The 19,019-nt window shown below is 37.9% G+C and overlaps 11 protein-coding genes across 11 annotated transcripts; 5 read left to right on the plus strand and 6 right to left on the minus strand. All coding sequences in view use genetic code 12, as the record gives it.

The window, feature by feature from the left end:
• Positions 1-113: 113 nt before the first annotated feature.
• SER33 (phosphoglycerate dehydrogenase) lies at positions 114-1,505 on the minus strand (the record flags this gene model as incomplete). Its single annotated transcript, XM_051813690.1, has 1 exon — positions 114-1,505. The coding sequence occupies one exon, from the start codon at positions 1,503-1,505 to the stop codon at positions 114-116; it is 1,392 nt and encodes a 463-aa protein (XP_051672676.1).
• A 994-nt stretch (positions 1,506-2,499) lies between these two features.
• KIP4 (Kip4p) lies at positions 2,500-3,033 on the plus strand (the record flags this gene model as incomplete). The annotated part of the gene is made up of 1 exon (XM_051813693.1): positions 2,500-3,033. One exon carries the CDS (start codon positions 2,500-2,502, stop codon positions 3,031-3,033), a length of 534 nt encoding a protein of 177 aa, XP_051672677.1.
• A 187-nt stretch (positions 3,034-3,220) lies between these two features.
• CANMA_001699 (uncharacterized protein) lies at positions 3,221-4,057 on the plus strand (the record flags this gene model as incomplete). Its single annotated transcript, XM_051813694.1, has 1 exon — positions 3,221-4,057. One exon carries the CDS (start codon positions 3,221-3,223, stop codon positions 4,055-4,057), a length of 837 nt encoding a protein of 278 aa, XP_051672678.1.
• Positions 4,058-4,277: 220 nt separating this feature from the next.
• CANMA_001700 (uncharacterized protein) lies at positions 4,278-5,300 on the plus strand (the record flags this gene model as incomplete). Its single annotated transcript, XM_051813695.1, has 1 exon — positions 4,278-5,300. One exon carries the CDS (start codon positions 4,278-4,280, stop codon positions 5,298-5,300), a length of 1,023 nt encoding a protein of 340 aa, XP_051672679.1.
• A 355-nt stretch (positions 5,301-5,655) lies between these two features.
• CANMA_001701 (uncharacterized protein) lies at positions 5,656-6,741 on the plus strand (the record flags this gene model as incomplete). Its single annotated transcript, XM_051813696.1, has 1 exon — positions 5,656-6,741. The coding sequence occupies one exon, from the start codon at positions 5,656-5,658 to the stop codon at positions 6,739-6,741; it is 1,086 nt and encodes a 361-aa protein (XP_051672680.1).
• A 171-nt stretch (positions 6,742-6,912) lies between these two features.
• On the minus strand, positions 6,913-7,575 carry CANMA_001702 (uncharacterized protein; the record flags this gene model as incomplete). Its single annotated transcript, XM_051813697.1, has 1 exon — positions 6,913-7,575. The coding sequence occupies one exon, from the start codon at positions 7,573-7,575 to the stop codon at positions 6,913-6,915; it is 663 nt and encodes a 220-aa protein (XP_051672681.1).
• Positions 7,576-11,146: 3,571 nt separating this feature from the next.
• Positions 11,147-11,590, minus strand: MED10 (mediator complex subunit; the record flags this gene model as incomplete). Its single annotated transcript, XM_051813698.1, has 1 exon — positions 11,147-11,590. One exon carries the CDS (start codon positions 11,588-11,590, stop codon positions 11,147-11,149), a length of 444 nt encoding a protein of 147 aa, XP_051672682.1.
• Positions 11,591-11,820: 230 nt separating this feature from the next.
• On the plus strand, positions 11,821-13,158 carry CANMA_001704 (uncharacterized protein; the record flags this gene model as incomplete). The annotated part of the gene is made up of 1 exon (XM_051813699.1): positions 11,821-13,158. The coding sequence occupies one exon, from the start codon at positions 11,821-11,823 to the stop codon at positions 13,156-13,158; it is 1,338 nt and encodes a 445-aa protein (XP_051672683.1).
• A 798-nt stretch (positions 13,159-13,956) lies between these two features.
• CANMA_001705 (carboxymuconolactone decarboxylase family protein) lies at positions 13,957-14,904 on the minus strand (the record flags this gene model as incomplete). The annotated part of the gene is made up of 1 exon (XM_051813700.1): positions 13,957-14,904. The coding sequence occupies one exon, from the start codon at positions 14,902-14,904 to the stop codon at positions 13,957-13,959; it is 948 nt and encodes a 315-aa protein (XP_051672684.1).
• A 332-nt stretch (positions 14,905-15,236) lies between these two features.
• CANMA_001706 (carboxymuconolactone decarboxylase family protein) lies at positions 15,237-16,259 on the minus strand (the record flags this gene model as incomplete). Its single annotated transcript, XM_051813701.1, has 1 exon — positions 15,237-16,259. The coding sequence occupies one exon, from the start codon at positions 16,257-16,259 to the stop codon at positions 15,237-15,239; it is 1,023 nt and encodes a 340-aa protein (XP_051672685.1).
• Positions 16,260-16,502: 243 nt separating this feature from the next.
• AFG1 (Afg1p) lies at positions 16,503-18,563 on the minus strand (the record flags this gene model as incomplete). The annotated part of the gene is made up of 1 exon (XM_051813702.1): positions 16,503-18,563. One exon carries the CDS (start codon positions 18,561-18,563, stop codon positions 16,503-16,505), a length of 2,061 nt encoding a protein of 686 aa, XP_051672686.1.
• Between the last annotated feature and the right edge of the window lie 456 nt (positions 18,564-19,019).

Genomic DNA, 19,019 nt, shown 5'->3' on the forward strand with positions numbered 1-19,019 from the left:
GAAACTGTGTGTGAACAGGCTATCAAAGCAACTCTCTATATAACAAGAGCAAATACAGAAATGAATTATTTTATTAAAAGAATGTACAGATTTATAAAAACAGTCCATATTGTTTAATACAATAAACGGGTTGCAATCTTGTATGGGGTTTGTTCTAGTTGCTCATATAATGCCTTGATATCACTAATATCAACGTCAGAGATATCTGCCATCAAGTACGCAATGTCGCCTTGCGAATCACTGAATTGCTTCTCGATATTGTGGTTGGACAAAATATTGTTGACTGTCTTCAACACACCTGGCACATTGTGATGGATATACAACACTCTGACCACGTTTTGTTGGTCCAAATCCAAAGGTCTCAATGACACCTCTGGGAAGTTAACAGCACTTTGAGATGTACCTTCGTTGATGTATTTGGTCAAGGCATTTGCAACTTCCACACCAATGGCGGATTGTGCTTCTTCAGTTGATCCACCAATGTGTGGAGTCAAGATCACATTTCTCAATGAGGTCAATTCGCTAGCAAAAGCGTTCAAGTCATCGCTAAATAAACCTTCACCATTCTTGGCTGGCTCGTGAGGGTATACATCCAATGCTGCACCAGCAATCTTACCAGCTTTCATAGCTTGAACCAATGCTGGAATATCAACAACGGTTCCTCTCGAAGCATTTATCACATATGCACCATCCTTCATGGCAGCAAATTGTGGTGCACTTAATAAATTCTTGGTGTCTTGGGTAGCTGGGACATGCAAAGTGACAAAATCGGCTTTTTGTAACAATTCATCCAACGTACCAACTTGTTTCGAATTACCCAATGACATGATTGTCAAGACATCGTAGTAGATGACATTCATACCCATAGCTTCAGCCAAGACCGACAATTGGGCTCCAATGTGACCGTAACCCACAATACCCAAAGTCTTACCTCTGATTTCCCAACATTTGGCACTAACTTTGTTCCATGTTCCGGTATGCATTTCAATTGATCTGTCTCCCAACTGTCTTGCCAAGGTAATGATCTCAGCAATAACCAATTCCGCAACCGATCTTGAGTTGGAAAATGGCGAATTGAAGACAGCAACACCTGACTTGGCAGCAAAGTCTAAATCAACTTGGTTTGTACCAATACAGAAACATCCAATAACAACCAAATTCTTTGCCTGTTTCAAAATTTTTTCAGTCAACTTGGTTTTGGATCTGATACCAATGGCGTGGACATCCTTGATTTTTTCCAACAATTCTTCTTCTGGTAAAGATGACTTGTAGAATTCAACTTGGTAACCTTGTCCTTTGAAGATGTTAATAGCGGTTTGATTGACATTTTCCAACAATAGTATCTTGATGTCACCAGTGGAGAATGGTTTCAACACCTTGGTTGGTTTCGATGGCACATATTGGCTCAAATATGATTGAGTGGGTGAGGTTGAAACTGCATTTGGTGATCCTGAAATGTTCAAGGCACTCTTAAACGTGTTTGCAATATCTTGAGGATTGGTCATTGTGCGTCAAAAGTATGAAGTGAATAAATTGAGTAGCTAAAGTAGTTTAGTGGAAAGAAAAGATGGTTGACTAGGTAGTCTAGTTATATGGATTCCGATTATTGCTAATTGAAAAACCCTGTGCAAGTAATAATTGCAAAAAATTTTCTTTTACACCTTTTTCCGGTTTATATGTGTGATGTGTGCAACGTGAGTCAACAATGTAGTAATTTATTATTATTAAAAGACAGCGTTTAAATTTCTTTGTTCTTTTTCTTTTCTTCTTTTAAATTGCAATTTCCGATTACACAGCAAAGTTTTTTGTTTAGTATCACGTGATATCACATCTTTTATTATGATTCACAATACGAATGTCATACCCAATTGAGAGGCTAATATTGAATGGAGGTCAATAGTGGATCTAACTTAGACGTCAATTCCTTGCAAATCTTGAAAGAAGAGAACGCAGGAGCATATTTCATAGAGTATTTAGGAAAGTATGTTAAGGTACGAGAGTTGCGATAAGATAAGACAATAAAGTTGTACATTTGTGGTGGTTTGACTCGGGATAAAATTGACTCCTTTGGGTTATATGTGAGCCGTACTTGCATATTAATCATCCACCAAAGAATCCAAGAGAGGGTGGTTATGTAAAAATTTGATTAGTACTAAATTGCACCATGATGGCTGTATAGTCCGCTTACCTCTTTATGAGACTCCAGCTTATGATGTGTTGAACCACTTTCTTGTTTAATGTTGCAGCTACATTCATTAGAACAGAATCAGTCCTTCCGATGCCAACTCGTCACCAACAGTCCTTCAACTAGTTCACTGATCCTGTACTTTAATGATGTTGGAAAATCAAAGATTGCTGTAGCTACAACATAGAGACTGGCTGTTGTTAGCGTATGCATAATGAACCTTTGCTTGGTGGGGAAAAATAAAATTCAAATAGGTAAACAAAACAAACCAAAACCGACAAAGTAACTCACACTGGCTTACAAATATCCACAATATGTCAACAGCCATTCCATCTATAGCTGCAAAAGTGAATGAATCTCAACTAAATGAAGATATTCGAAGACGGGATCAAAAGATCGACGAGTTGGAAAGCGTAATTCTACAATTAAAGATGCAACAGTTGAAAAATGACCATGAGGAAGATAAAAAGTTATTCACGTTGGAGAACACCTTACATAATATCAACAACAAGTTGAACGAAGTCGAAGTAATTAACGTTGACTTACGCAACCAATTATCTCTTTCTCAAAATATTATCGAGAAAAAGAATGAAGAGATAAAAAAGTTGAAATCGGCACTCAAAGAGCAACAAATAGGAATCTCAAGAGAAACATTGATTTTTCAGCACAAGTTGGATGATCTTCAAATGCAGATAAATCAGGTTAGTGAAACTAGAGCAAACTCGAGAGCGAAAATACAGAGTATCAATTACGATCTAAAGAGAGATGTATCTCGTGGAGAGGCAGAAAATGAAACCACAGATAAACTGCAAAACACGGACCTAGGAAACAAAGAAGCCAGTATTTAATATAAGAAAGCTCACCGACAGTCGTTTACTGTTAATATTGCATCCAAAGGCAGCGTGTGAGACTCGACTAGCAAGTTATCTGATGTAGTTTAAAGGAGAGAAAAAAATTCTTTGCAACCAAATTAACTGATACATATCGAACAACACCTGCAATAATTTTCATCCCTGCATCATAGGATCCCACTACATGATGTTGCCCATATTGATTTTCGTTTTGAGTCTCGGCATCTCAATCAGCTCAAGCACAAAGATAGGTACGGAAGACGAGCATAAAATTTCCATTGTGGAGTCAGAAGAAGTCCATTCCTGGCTATTTCGCAATGAACAGCATTTACTATCATCCAAATTGTGGAACAATTTGGAATCTGCAAGTCTGGAATTCAATAAAACAATCATCCACTTGAATGAAACTGATCAAACTTTCCTTCTTTCATCAACCCATCCCTTAACATTTTACGAGATTGACCCAGGAGACCCAAATAGATTTTCAAATACCGTTCCAGTTACAGGATGCTTGAGAATGGCCAATAATACTTCAAGTATCACATATATCGATGCGCAAGGATACTCGCTTTCCACGCCACCAGGGATATCAGTTGGGATTTCCTTGTTAATTGTAAGTTTGGCAAACGATTATGGATTTGATGGATTGGGGAGTAAGCTCTACATGAGTAACACCATTATTTGTCGGGCCGGCATCGGTGAAACGATCCAAGTCCAAAAGAATTTGAAGATTATTTCGTTTCCATCGGCAAAAGTAAAAAAGCATATTTGGAAGAAGAAGCGGAAGATGAAACCAATAATAAGTGGATTGAAAGGTTTCTGGCAGAAAATGAAAGCGGGTAATGGTGTGCATGTTGCAAGTTCAGGTGAATGGACAAAGGGAAAATGGGAAGATATTTACACATTATACAAGTATAAAAAATTGGGATTGCTATTTTTCAATTTGAATGAGTTGAAACACGAAAAGCTGTTTTGTGAGAGTAGAGAAGATTATTTACAATGTCTGGTTTTAAACCATTGAGAAACAAGTACTGAGCATGATATTCTGACTCAAATGAGGAGAATAAAATTAGTACATACTGTAGCATACAGTTTATTGCCACTGTTGCCATAAAGTTTGATTCATCGATGACAATTCTTATACGCGACTAATTTGTTATGCTTATATTTATATATCAATTGGGACGATTTACAATCATTTTGACAGACTATGTTTCCCTTTCCCCCATTCAAAACTAAGAATGCGACTTTTACTTTTGCTGGTGTTGGTGTTTAGTCTCACTATTGGTCAATTGAATGCACTTCCGCGTTTACGTCCCTACCCCGAGGAGAAGCATATTATCCACGAAATTGGCCTGGAGGAAATCCATTCGTGGTATTTTTACAATGAGGATCACTTGACACTGTCCGAGCTCTGGGAATACATATCCAAGGAACCAGAAAGCTTGAACCAGACAGTGGTTCATTTATCCAAGACCAACCAAACATTGGTGCTTACATCAACCGATCCACCAGTTTTTCATCAAGTTGACCTTGAATTGATTGGAATCTTTGCAGGTGACGATACCAAAGATTTGGACATACTTTTACCACAGAATGAAACTGCTACTATGCTCATGATGGATGCAAAGAACTACCTAATCCAACTGCCAACACCAATTGGCGAGAATGTGATACTTGTAAGTCTTCTCATGCATTATGGAGTTGAGGATTTTTCACTTGACGACTTCACCAATGGTACCATTACACTTGAGATTGGGTCAGAGGATGAATTTGACATACAGGGTAAAAAGTTGTTAAAGTTGCTTTTACTTCCAATCAAGTTGTTGAAGAAGTTACTTCTACTCATCAAATTTCTCATTTGCTTACCATTCATGATCATTAAGAAGATTATTCTTCTTCCGTTTCTTTTAATCAAAAAGATAATCATGTTGCTTAAAAAGAAGGTTTTGATTTCAATAAAGATGAAAATTATGGCTGTGGTGATTAAGGGTAAGGATGCAGCACTGGATGTCACGGAAAAGACAGTTGACGTGACTGTCGTTGTTGTTGTACTGATTAAGAAAGTAGTTATTAATGCTGCTGCAAAAATTGACTATGGTGTCAAAAAGGTAGCAACAAAAACAAAGATGGCCAAGGACATGGTTATCGATAAGGTTATTATGGAGAAGATAAAGATTAATGAGAAGGTTGATGAAAAGGTAGGTCAAGCATTGATGAAAGCAGAGAGTACAAAGAAAAAAATCTTTGGAGGTGAGGATTAAGAAGCCATTGCTTTCTTGTACTACACATTTAAAGATCAAGATGCTAGAAACGTGTTTTTAACAATATGATGGATTGCCACTGGCTAACCTCGCTGGCTAACCTCGCTGGATTAACTGGGTCTTGTTTGTTTCCTTGTGAGCACTCCTTTGCAACAAAAAGCTTTTGTTATGCTGATTGAAACACAAAAGACCCCTATTCTTGAAACAACATTAATTTGATATGCTTTGGAAACTTTGTTATGCTGTGTGATAATTGGTAATTGATAACTGTATTTTATGGAGCGAGAGACCACACTTTTCTTTGTTTAGTAAATTGTTATGTCTCAATACATGTACACCCACGGATCGAACAAATATGCAGTTTATCAGTTTGTTACTCACCTTTACTGTCTCCTTGTCTGTTGTCCTGTGTATCGATATTTACACTATTACCAATACCAGTGATGTAACCAGTCTTTTCTATCCCATTGAGGAGGAACACTTGGTTCATGAATTTGAACAGCTGGAGGATATTCATTCGTGGAAATTTTACAATTACCAGCATTTCCAATCTTCGCAATTGTGGCAAGAATTGGACACTACGTCTCAGGGAACAAAGTTTAATCAGACTATTGTGCATTTGGTTGAGACCAACGAGACTTTGGTTCTTTCTTCGATGAATCCGGTGACATTTTTTGAATTTGAGGTTAATTCATTTAGGAGCAGTAAACAAAATGTGACATCTCAATTGGATTGGTTGAAAAGTGATGAGGGTGATGATGATGAAGATGAAGATGAGCTTGAGAAAGAGACTGCTGCAATTTCACGTAAAACTTCAAGCGGTGTTTATAATGATGATGAGAAGGCTACTATGGCTATTCAATTTGATCCAGATAGTGATATTTTAAAGAACGCTTCGCCTAATATGGCAATCAATTTGTTTTTGGTTAGTCTTTATGTTGAATCCGGAGCAGAAGCAGTTAAAGAGATGGTTATGAATGATGACACAGTATTCATTGTTCCAAGTGAAGAAGGTGATGTCAAGTTTGAAGCACAGGGTATCTTGAAGTTGATTATTCTTCCGATCCTTAAATTAAAGAAGTTGATTTGGGTCATTGAAAAGAAGACGATTGCATTATTGGTCAAGATTAAAGAATTGACGGTGGCTATATTGAAGAAAGTCAAAAAAGTTGTTATTCTCATTACAATTAAAACCAAGTTGATCACATTGAAGACGGCATTTTTGATTAAACAAAAGATTAAAAAGGCCAATTTGTTAGCTGAGATTGTGGCGATTACAACTAAGGAAAAAGCGAAATATAAAATTATAAAGACTTTGATGATTATTGCCTTGTTGAAAGACAAGGCCAAAGAAAAAGTCCGCAATACAAAAGATGCTCTTAAAGCTGTCAAGGGAAAATTGAGTAAAGGAGGAGGTGGAAATTGGAGTGATAGTGATTAGAAAACTTTGTATATGACTTGGTATAAAATATTGATTAAAAACGAAAAAAAAAAGATATTCAGTAAAGCAATTAACTAATGGTACAACAACTAATGGAGCGTAGAAACTACAGGTGAAATGAATTGTGAAAACAAAAAAATAGGTTTCTCGCTATTCGTTTGCCAAGGACACTTAGGCAGAACAGACAGCAGTGTACAATACAACCAATTCCAAGACTGCGGTTGATCCATTGTCCAATACAGTTTCAGAAGTTACGGTTGAGGTTGAATAATCTCCTTCTGGAACATCGGTTGGGATAACAATGACACTTCCAGGTGCAACTGTGGTTGATGAAGCACCTGGAGCAGATGAACTATCGGGAGCAGATGACGAGGTCTTTTGTACAGATGAATTGTTGTCTGTCGCAGTGGAAGAACTTTCACCTGTCTCTTGTGGAGTAGAAGATGTTGGTGGTGCACCAGAAGATGTTGATATAGATGAGGTGGTAGTTGGAGAAGTTGATACAGCAACAGGAGAGCTATTCGAAGGATCACTAGTTGGGGTAGTGCTGTCACCAGTTGAAGTAGTATCATCAGTCGGGGTGGCTTCAGCTTCAGCTAAGGTGGTGGTTTGGGTAAATACAGTGGTGGTGGTCAATACACCTTGCTCATTAGTCCAAATGTAAACAACACCATTTTGTTCAACTACTTGTGGTACGGTAGTAGTAGAAGTGGCTTGAGGAGTCACAGTCACTACTGTGGTGCCATCATAGGAAGTTGTATCTTCGGCATTTGCTTTTGATAGTAATGCACTCAAAGTGAATAGAAGCAATGCACTTATTTTTGGTGAAACCATTTTTTGTCTATTTCTTTTCAATTGTATTTGATATATGTGTGGGGTTTGAGGTAATTGTCCGATTGCGGTCAGTGGGTGAGTGAGTGAGTCGGTAGTTTAACGAATGTTAGTGTGAGGTTGGTTGTTGTGTTGGTTGCGAAAATACAAAACTGAAGAACAAAGAAAACGTCGAAACAAAAAAAGTTCAAATAAAGGAACAATGAGGGAAAACATGCATGCTTTATATACGCCCATATACTTATGAGTAAATGCTGGTAAGCAAAAAGTAAAATATTCAAGATTTATCCCATTTGGGTTTAGAGTAAGACAATAATATCTTCTTTTGGGTGAATAAAAAAATTAGAAGTTGGTGGTAGTTACATTAAAATACACAAATGCCCAGATATTACGTTTGGAGAATGAAGTCAAAGTTTACACAAACACTAAATTCTACACGACTTGCAGTGTGCGGTGTGCGTGTGTGTCAAAAGACAATGTCAATTCGTAAAGCCATAGAAACAAAACTTTATTGTTAAGCAAAAGAAAAAATGGTTACACATGTTATGGTGGCTGTCAAGCAGAGTATAAAATTTGAACCATACTACATAGTCAGACCTAGCTTAGCTAGTACAAGATACGCCAGCTGCTGGCAAAGCTTGTTAATTGAATGAAACAAAATGTATTATGTAATTGCTTATGTAAAAATATTTACGTGCTACACAAAACTTATTTTCGCTTTTTAGAAAGCCAGCCACGTTCTGTGTAAAGTCTTTAAGTTACTACTACAATTGTTTTAATCTCTTCTTATTGTTCTTTTAAACAATGCATGCATCATCAATCGACACATTTTTAGCCTTCTCTGCACGCCTTTTTATCTTTTTATAGAACCAATGACAAGCATAGTCTAAAAATTAGAAATATAATCAGTTGCTTTTGTCTTTGAGCAATGCTAAGAGGTAAAAATAGTAGCAGTGACAGTGTTTACTTGTATTAATAGCTAGTCCATAACCTCACCGGCTGGTCCACACCAAGAAACTTCAACTGAATATTGCTCCATAAGAATGATTTACATAGCTGCATTTATGAACTTACCTTTATTTATCTGTGTAGTGCAACGGGTGGTGGACAAAAGCGTTAATCAAAGGAAGCCTGTTGAGTTGGCGTATTTGACCACGCTCTTCTCCTATTGTGAAGCTCCGTTCTTTTCTACAGTACTACATTGTTGTTATTGGTCTTTGTTATTTGTGTCTATTCCCAAAGAAGTCGTGTTTTTTCTCAAATAGGAATTTAGCTCCGGCTACAGACCTAATTACATTCTGACCATCGATCCATCATCAAGGCGTGCATTATTTCTACTTCTTCTGCGTCATTATCGAACTTCGCGTAAACAATACGACTTTTGCTTTATACTTTTCCGATTTTTTTCTGGGTTTTTGGATTTTTCTATTTTAAAGTTTTAGTAAGACATAACAGAGAGCCATAGATGAACATCACCTCACTGATAAAGTTAATTATATTAATTGGAAATAATGTGGTCAGTAGAACCATGCAACACTTTAATTTCATTGTGGTGGCTCTTCTTTTCCACTGAAATTGAAAGAGAAAAGGTTGTTTGTTATGCAAAACTGTATGCTTTTGTCGATTGATTGTAATTAAGTTTTGTAGCTACTGATTGTTCACTATGAAGATACCCATTTTAAGCTTTATTATGGTTATAGTTCCACCACGTCGTCGAGTCTTTTTACAGTTGCTCTTTTCCATGTATGGCGTTAGTTTGTGGGCATCGTAAATCTTTGATATAGACGCAACGAAGGCGAACAGAATCTAAAATTTCCGAAAGTTTTTACTTCATTGTTTATTGTCTATTATGTATGTGTGTGTTTGTTGGTTACGGTTATGATTATGTCGACAAATAATGTTTTTCCTTTTAAAATTCAAACTTCTGGGCAAAGGTTCAAAACCCCTTTGGGTACTTTGTTTAATAATAACAGAACCAGACGTGTAGTGACCATTTGGGTATCGCCCAAGTGCTTGCAATACAGGTGTGGTTATTTAAATATCATGAATAGACACATTTGTCTCTCACTATGTAACATTGTACTGGTCACTTTCTGTCAATGGTCTTGCAAAAGATCTCAAGTTGATAATTATGCTCTACTTCGTATTTGTTGTTTTGCATCAAATGTTTGCGACTGTTGACACAAAAAATTTCACAAAAAAAAGAGAGAAACCAACAATCACGAAAATACCAAGAAACATATGAATTATGAGCTTTGAATATTTATTTTAGAAGCATCCATGAATTATTAAAGGTACTACCACAATGCAGTTTCTTTTAAGCATACTGATTAGGTGCTGAATGAAGATGTGTTTGCTGTGTTTTTCATTGCTCCCCCCCCCCCGAAAAATGAGCTACAATACAACCCCTGTGGAAATCCGTTTTCTTTCACCGATTTATGCTCCGAACATTGAAGGCGTCCTTATCCCCAACTCATAGACCAGAAGCGATTTACATTTTGTTTTCTTTCTGTGACACCACCGTTGTTCGCTATTCTTTCTGCAACGGTTCGTGTTTGACATCCAAAATAATATTCCCTTTATAGTTATAACAGCCAGCATCTATGAGAGGCCACAGGAAGAAAAAATAATGCGTTGCAAATTATTAAATTAGCTAGTTGTAGAAACTAACGGGCCTAGTGCGAGGAATCAAACGTGTTCGTAAAGTTCTTAACCTCTTCGTATAAATTATTCAACGGCTAGTTTCCTACGCTGGTTGCATTAGATGCATAATCAGCAAGTGCAGTACAATTAACTGTTCAAATATAACTTAATTTGGCCAATCTAAAGAGCCAAACGTATGTAAAATAGCTATTATCATGTATTCAAACAGTTCGGCTTCTTTTCATGGAGCAACAACTGGATTAAAGTAAGGCCTTAGTTAAGGACTTACTGTACTCCTCTGTTGGGCTGCTAGTCAGTATCAACAGCAGACCTCACCATGTAGGGCTTCTTTGAACCTTTTTCCTTCCCGCCAAACATCAAAAAGGTTCCCAATAAAACGTAAGGCACATCCCCGGTGTTTATCTAATGGCAATGATACACGTCTTTCCAAGATATATGTTATCGTTTATTGGTCCAAGGCTTTATCTTGGGTTGCGGCCTCGGATACACCTCAACATAAAGGAAAGTGACAATATAACTTCCAACAAGTAGAACAGCTCACGCCTAACTAATCCAAGAAGTACAGCCAGTTTCGCCTCTAGTTTTTCTCAACTTTCACTTGCTGAAGTATGTTAAATTCAATGCTTCTTTTTGATGAACTATTTTGAACAATGTACACTACTTACACAAAAGTATGTTCATAATAACTTTGGTGATATCTTTATGTATATATATGGTTGCAAACAATGAAACAAGCAAACACTCAATTGATTGATTAACTATTTGATAGGTATAATTCTTGGAGGTTTGTTGACCACAATAAGTTAAGTGTGTAATAATAAATAGAGAGATATACACAAATAGTTTTAGGAAGTTAGAGTTTTTAATTTTAAATACAATTGTTTATTATATCGTTACAATGTTTGTCAATCTAGTAACTGTCACTGTTAGTCCGATTTTTTATATCTTCAAGTCCCGCTTGCAATCTTGGATATTCTTGTGCTAACTTATCGCTCAAAATGTTTCTCAATGTCCCAAATCCTTGCATTTTGCCTTTTAGTTTAGCATTCAGTTTGGCTGTCACTTCGATGAATTCTCTTGTATATATGTCAGGATTTCTCCCATCCTCAATATATGAAACAACATCTACTGGAATCAATCTGTCTTGTAGATCGCTACTTTGTGACACTACTTTTAACTGAGTGGCTAATGTTTGGATCTTATTGGATAATGCGAGATTAGACTGAGGTGTTCCTTGATTGTCGTGAACAAGAATTCCCAATTCGATAAACGATTCAATCAAATTGGCAACATTTTCTGCCGCCTTGGCAAGTGGCTCATTATCCTGTTTTACTGTTATCAGTGTAGTTGTCATTGATATGCTTCTCTTTTGTTGTGTTTTGGGTCTCTAAGTCAATACGACTTGCAAGGCAAAAGCTTTCTTGATTTTTTTTTTTTTCCTTCGTTTTCCCCCTTCCCTATTTTTCGTACGTTTTTTGGCAACTAAATTAATTTCCGCAAGTGAAATGGCCAATTTGCAATTGTATCTCGCCATTATTAAAACTGTCGACACCCATATAATAACAAGCTCGGCCCCTCTCTCCTATGTTTGTATCTTTCACTTACAATAAACGAAAATATGAAGATGCCAAGAGAGGCCAGCAGCATGAGAATCTACACACACTTCTGGCGAATGAGAGCCTAGGGAACAACAACTCACTGAATACAAATAATACACCTGCTAGCCCCGCCAAACTGTTCAACGCCACGTTGAGAATAAAGAATCCCAATCTTTGGAGAAATGGGAAACTCTTTTACGTAGAGATGCCAGAGATATTGCCACCACAGCTGTCTCGTGGAGCAGTTGCGGCCAACGACACTACGAAACTTGAGAGCAGTTGTACTCCACAGACATCACCTATTACTTTCTCATATAACAAACATAAATACCAAGAGGCATTAAGAACAAGAACGTCATCATATTTGATAAATGAGCAATCAAATGTCAAACCGAAGATTGGGACCAGTGAGACAAAGCAGCTGGGAAAAGTACCTGCGATAAAATCCAACTCTTCCTCGCCATCTAAGGGAGTGAAAATTCAACAGATGCAACATGGTTTTACTCCACCAGATAGCAGTGCTGTTTCAAATTCACCACAGTCTAACGTATCTCATCAAAAAGAAGGGGATGTGCCCTCAATAACCAGAACAATTGAGCCAAATTCCCCATCGAAAATTGTCAAACTACAGTACTCAACCACTAAGATGAAACGGAACAGCCTACTGTCAAATATTGAAGGCAATTTGAGAAAGGATAAAAACTTTTCTAATAAGCCAAAGACGGACAATACGCTTCCAAATCCTGACGATACGTCCAAAATTGAGGAATCCTCTTCTCATCGTGGATTACTTGACAGTGCTGACACGGACCCCCACACCACATTACCGGGAAATAAGTTACAAGAACGACACAAGCACAGCCCTCGAGGCAGACCAAGCTCAACATCTTCTGTTGTTTCATCATCGGCCATTCTTCACCAATCGTCTACCTCCATGTCGTCATCGCCTTCTCGATCTGCATCTTCTGCACCATCACCATCACCTTCGCCATCCCCGAAGACAGAATCTGAACCTATCGCTCGCCAATCATCTGAGCCACTCATTGAATCAAATTCCTCCGACGCATCGAACTCAGACCCAGCGCGTGAGCCACAAAGAAGCACGATTGAAACATGTGAAGAAGCGCTCGATTGCATGTCACAGTACCACAATATAGAAGAGGATATAAGTAATAGTACTTTGGAGAAAGATGATCTAAACAGTTATCAACAAGCTGAAATCGATTGGTTTAAAAGTTTAGTCATTGTTGCTGGAAAATTAAATGATTTGAAAGACACTTATAGGGCGATACAGTTGGTGAAGCGGAAACGGGCAATTTCGTAGATGGTTATAGCTGTATACAGTTTACAAAATGAAAAAGAATAACCTACTTAGATCGTCATAAATATAACAAAATCCCGATGTTTTGCTCTACTGACTTGGTTTGCATTAGTGTCAATCTTACCATCGATAATAATTTCACAACCTATAACCTAAAATGCGCGACATTGAAAATATTGTTACAATGGAAAGAAAAACAATTCTTACATTAATCCTGTATACAAGCACCACCTTCTTTTGAAAGCGCACCAAAAGTTCATCAACGAGAGATAATCGTTAGATTAGCTAACAACCCATCCACTCCAACCAGATAAAGGCTACGCCATATTAGTTTCGTGATCAGATAGACATTCCACACAATCAGCACATACTTTGCCCTGTTCAATTATACTTGACATCATCCCTTACTAGTCATGAAACCTGTCGTATCAACATTTCAAGCATACTGTTGCTTCATACTATCTTCCTTTGGTATAGTTATATTATCGGTCATAGGTTACTTGTTCAACACTAACAGTGAGTCATTTACGGGGTCGATAAATGACCCAGAGGACGGCAAGGCAGTTGCCAATACTGTATTTGGTGGGGTATTTGTATACTTGGCATTTTTCATCTTTTGCGGTTTGCAAATACTATTAATCAAGAGGCAGAACCGAATCAAATTGTGATGAATTGAGAGCTTGATCCAAGCTGGGTTGTGGTAGCTGTCAATAATGAGAGCTCTTTCTTTATCGCTATTTTTTTTATAAATTGAAAAATAAATACAACATCTATACATCTATATACATCTCTAAGTAATCCCTAGAGTTTGGCAACATTGTCTTGGTCACTGTTCATTTTTTGCCACTGACAAAGCTCCAAAACCAACTCTCGGGTGCTGGCAACCTCCTCCTTTGAAGCGCCATTATTGAGTGCGCCTTTCAAATGGCCCTTCAATTGAGGCTCCACGTTTTGCGGAATTAAACCCGCAATTATGATCAACGAGGTTTTCTTTGCCGTCAATATTTCCGTGAAACTCAACAAAGGTGAGTAAATGTGCTGGTAAGTGTAATACCACAAATCGGGGTACGCATCAATCATCTGGTTTCTGATTCTCTTGTTTATGTCGTTTGAATAGACTGTGTTCCAGAAGGTTGAGCCTCTTAATAAATTGGATTTTACCCTGCCAGTATCGATTGAATTGGCAGATATAAGTCCATCAATGGTGTTTGCCCCATTAAGATCATTACTGTCTATCTTGACTTCGCTAGGTCTAACATTACACTCTTGCCAAAAAGTTGAAGGGGTTGCAGCTTTCAATATTGATAACCCATTGATTGATTTTGGAAGGCCGCATAAGGCACTCAATTTTAATATCACGTCACGCATCTGTTTGACAATGAACCTTTGTTTCCTTTTGATGTCTTCGCCACGAGTGTACTTGTACGTCAAGGGAATAAGTTTGTAATAAGTTGCGGGTATTAACACGTCTGGCACCTTAACCCCTGTAGAATAGAGCTTGATACATATCTCGCTCGAATTAATTGAATCATTGGCCAACTTTATCATATATTCATTGCTGATAACCCTCTCCTCATCACTGCAAAATTCAAACAACTGTTGCCGAAGTGCAAAATGCAATACTATTGGTATTTCCTCAGTAAGATTCAACTCGAGTAATGCAGCAATTGCAACTAAAAACCAGGTATTCTGTAGCCTGGGGTAATGATACGCTAGTCTGAGTAGTCTTTCTGCCGTGAGGAAAGTCATTATTGTTTGCAGGCGTTGAAGAATTAGCTTCGTGTGTTAGTTACTTTTCAATTTTAAACCTCGGATTATTATCCGCGCTCCATTTTGTGCCGCTTGAACATGACATTTTTTTGGTTACCTTTTTCTTTTTCACTTTTATTTCCGTTTTCCTTTAATAGTTTGTGCAGACGCTTTAAAAGTATATTACGCTCCCTAAAGTACAAATGAAGACAAGGTCCCTTTTCTTTAAAGCTTCTCCTATTGAAAGAGATCACTCTCTTGTTCGTTACATGCATAGGTTCTATATATTTACTCTTGACAACAAAATAATGCTGATTATTCTCAATGTTTATTCATAACTTTGCTACTCCGTCTTTACCTCCCTTCCAATGAATTCCTCCTGTCCAGTCACAAATATCAAATACCATCGACCTGACATCATTCAATTCCTGCTTGGTTGCACCATTGTTTAAAGCACCTTTCAAATGGCCCTTCAATTGAGGGTTCACATCTTGTGGAATCAAACACGCAACAACACACATTGATGTCTCTTTACCCGAGATGATTTTCGTATAACTCAACAATGGTGCGTAGACATGATGAAATGCAAAGTACCACAAGTCGGGATATGCTGTCAACATCTGGTTCTTGACTCTGTTGCTGATTTTAGCGTATACGCTGTTCCAAAAGTTCGAACCACGCACTAAGTCTGACGCAATTTGTTGAGAATGAATAGACAGTTCACTTATGGGACCATCTATTGTGTCTTCAGAAGTATCATCTTCCTTGTCAAACTTGGTTCCATGCACGTCTTCGCTGACTATGGATGCTGAAGGAATGTGGCCAGGACTCACAATTCTCGGACGCTCTGGAGTAAGCCCACTCTTCAAGTTAGTAGGGGTCACTGTTTTCAATATCATCAAGGCATTGATAGCTTTAGGTAATCCGCTCAATGCAATGCTCTTTAAAATCACCTCTCTAAACCTAGCAGTCAATCGATCTTGCATGGCTAAGATATCCACATGTTTTGAATACTTGAACTTCAATGGAAGCTCCTGGTAGTAAGTATGTGGTATCAAAATATCAGGAAGATTGACCCCAACGGCTGATAAGTCCTGGAACTTCTTCGCCGAGTTGATCGAATCTTGTGCCAATCTAATCAAGCTTGGATCAGTTAAAAGGCTTGTTGATGACGATTGCTGGGTAGTGGGGTTGGACAATAACTGCTGACGCAACGCGAAATGGTAAATCTTGGGGATCTCTTGCGGTTGGTTGACAACTGTCAAGCAAGCAGTGGCTATCAAGTACCATGAGCTTTGCAAGGAGGGGTATTTGTAAGCTAACCTCACCAATCTTTCAGCAGTCAAAACATTCATATTGCTTAAGTAGTGTTATAAGGAGAATATGTGGGTTACAGAATGTCCACCTGAATAGAAAATATCTCACAGGCAAAGGAATTAGGAGTGGGTTTATATTGAGTTACTTTGACAAGAGAAATTTCCCCATATTAAAGATAAAAAAAAAATAAAAATAAAATAAATTACAGTGGAGACTGAAAAAATCAAGTGATGATAAAATCGGAGCTACCTATCGGAATGCGCTATTAACCGCTACAAATGCTACTTCCCGTCATCATTTCTAACACTAGATCTAATCCAGTTACGACTGATTGTATCCTTCATCCGCTTTCCTTGGTGACCATTCCATGGCCCCATAGCCCAAAAATGCAGCAAATTGCTAAACACAGGGGCAATTTTTGAATTAAAGAAGCGAAACGATATACGTTCACTCAGTGAATAGTCACGTGGGAGACTTGTACTGATATCCTTGGTTATTTCTTTCATTGATTTATCCTCAAGCAAGTCTTGCATCTTCTTGTTATCCTCGTGTAGGTCATTTTCCAAGTGGGATGGCTTGCTGCTTGTGGTGTAAGTATGTTCCCATGGCCTCATTGTATCATCGATAGGCACCCAACGTTCTGCCCTCCTCCACACATCAGATCCAATCATCTCCTTTATTCTTGAAACGGCTCGTTTAAATGCAAACTTCTCATCATCACCTGTAAATACTTTAATATTGGCAAAATTTGATTTGTCGGTGTTAACTTTACTAGGTTCATCATAATGCTCTGTGTCTTCTTGATCATAGGAAGCAATGTTTGGTCTATAAGGGTTCTCCATGGCGATCGACGTTTTAGCAAACATTTCTTCATCCTGCACGTCTAATCTATCCGTAGCACCACTACTCTTTGTATGGAGTTTCAAGTAGTTTATGAATTCCCTGTCATCAATTTTTAGAGCGTCGGGAAAGAATAAATAGTCAATGTCTACTTGGGATCTCATAAAGAGCTGGCACTTGGCTTCGTATATGGCATCCAATAATGTAATAAATCTTCGTGCCTCATTTTTCATCTTGGTGGTCATAATCGGTACGTTGTCCAAGATAACTGTACGATATTTCGAAGCAATTGTGATATAGTCGGATGATGAGGTGAGTCCCTGGCATATTTCCGAAAAGTCGAGATAGCAGATTGTGTCATTATTGAATACCTTAGGAATACGTGTGACCCTATTGTAAACCATTACTGAAGATGGGCTTCCCAAGCTTGATATTGATTGGTGCATAAGCGGAGAATCCTCTGCGATACCTAGTGCCTTGGTTTTAATCAAATGATCCCACTCTTTTTCCTCGCCATGATTGTCTTTGCGCACCACAAGATGAGGCTTCTCTAATGACTCGTTGGCAAAATAAGTTCGATAATCCTTTTCTGATTTTATGTCAATGGATAGACATCTTGCATTCAAAATACCAACAAAACTTTTGAATTTGCCTTTGCTAAACTGCGCCGAGTACAATTCTTCCGGTAGTTTATTAGATGTGGCAACAAGTACTCCACCAAGTTTAAAGTAGAACGTGAATAGAATCTTGATGATGTTGGCACTAGCAATGTCGGGCAATACAAATTCGTCGAGCATCAATATGGTGTTTCTTTGGATCATCTTTTGTGCCACTTCATATAAAATAAATTCATTCTCCATTTTAAACTCGTTAACCTTTCGATTCATGGTTTTAAATCGATGTTGTTGTATATTGTGGATCTCGCTGTACACGTATAATATAAAATTATTATAGTGCCAACGCATCTTAGATGCATGCGGTAGTGAGGACGCAAATATATCCATAAGCAATGATTTGCCCGAGCCAACTTCGCCGTTCACTAGAAGTCCTTGTGGTGATGGAAAATTGATCAACTCTTCTTCATCTGTCATATACTTGATTAAAGACTGCTTCTCCTTTCTTGGATCTTTTTTAAAGTAGCGCAATGGTGATTTCTTTCGCGTGTTTTGTTCTGCATCCTTTACCTCAATTTGTCTTAAAACTAGACTTAATTTAATTGACAAATCCTCAGGTGGTACGTAGTCTATAACACGGTGGTAAAGTTTTTGAAACTCTTTCATTACTCGTACCTGAGCTTCGTCTTTTTCCAACAAACCCAGCGCGACATAGTTTTGGTATAGTTGGTAAGGGTCTGTGATCGCCAAAGATTGGCTTGTACTGTTTGATGAGCTAGGGTGCGTTGGTAGTCTACCTTGTACGCCTTGTACGCCACTGGTTGCTATGGATGATGAGTATTGTCTGAAACAGGATAAAACTAGACATAAGTTTCTTCTTGCGGGCATGGCGAGCTGCTTGTTGATGTATGATGGAAAAAAAAGCGCTTGTAATGGTCGGTAGAAAAGAAAACAATGATTTTATCTAATCCATCAGTTCAAAATGATCGTGCTACCAATTGCTTAAACGAATCTGAATAAAGATTTATTCATATATCTAGCTGGATATAAACAGTGATACCGATACGAGTTACTCCTATCTGCTTTTCCTAACACAGTAAACATTTTTTACTGTTCTTGGTGATAGAACCTTTCGATCTTGCGAAATCCTTGACCGTTTCACCATCCTTAGCCAACGAATCATTTTATTGCTCTTTTTTGACACATTACGTTCTTTGAAACAACGCATGGAAGATAAATTCAAGGATCTCGGTCAAAAGGCTTCTTTAGTATCCATGAGGCCATTTTGAGGTGTATGCGGTACATTTGGGAAGTATCCTTTGGTCGAAATTTTTTCTGTTGCGA

This window comes from Candida margitis, assembly GCF_024628925.1.
Source record: "Candida margitis strain CBS 14175 chromosome Unknown scaffold24, whole genome shotgun sequence".
Taxonomy (NCBI): domain Eukaryota; kingdom Fungi; phylum Ascomycota; class Pichiomycetes; order Serinales; family Debaryomycetaceae; genus Lodderomyces; species Lodderomyces margitis.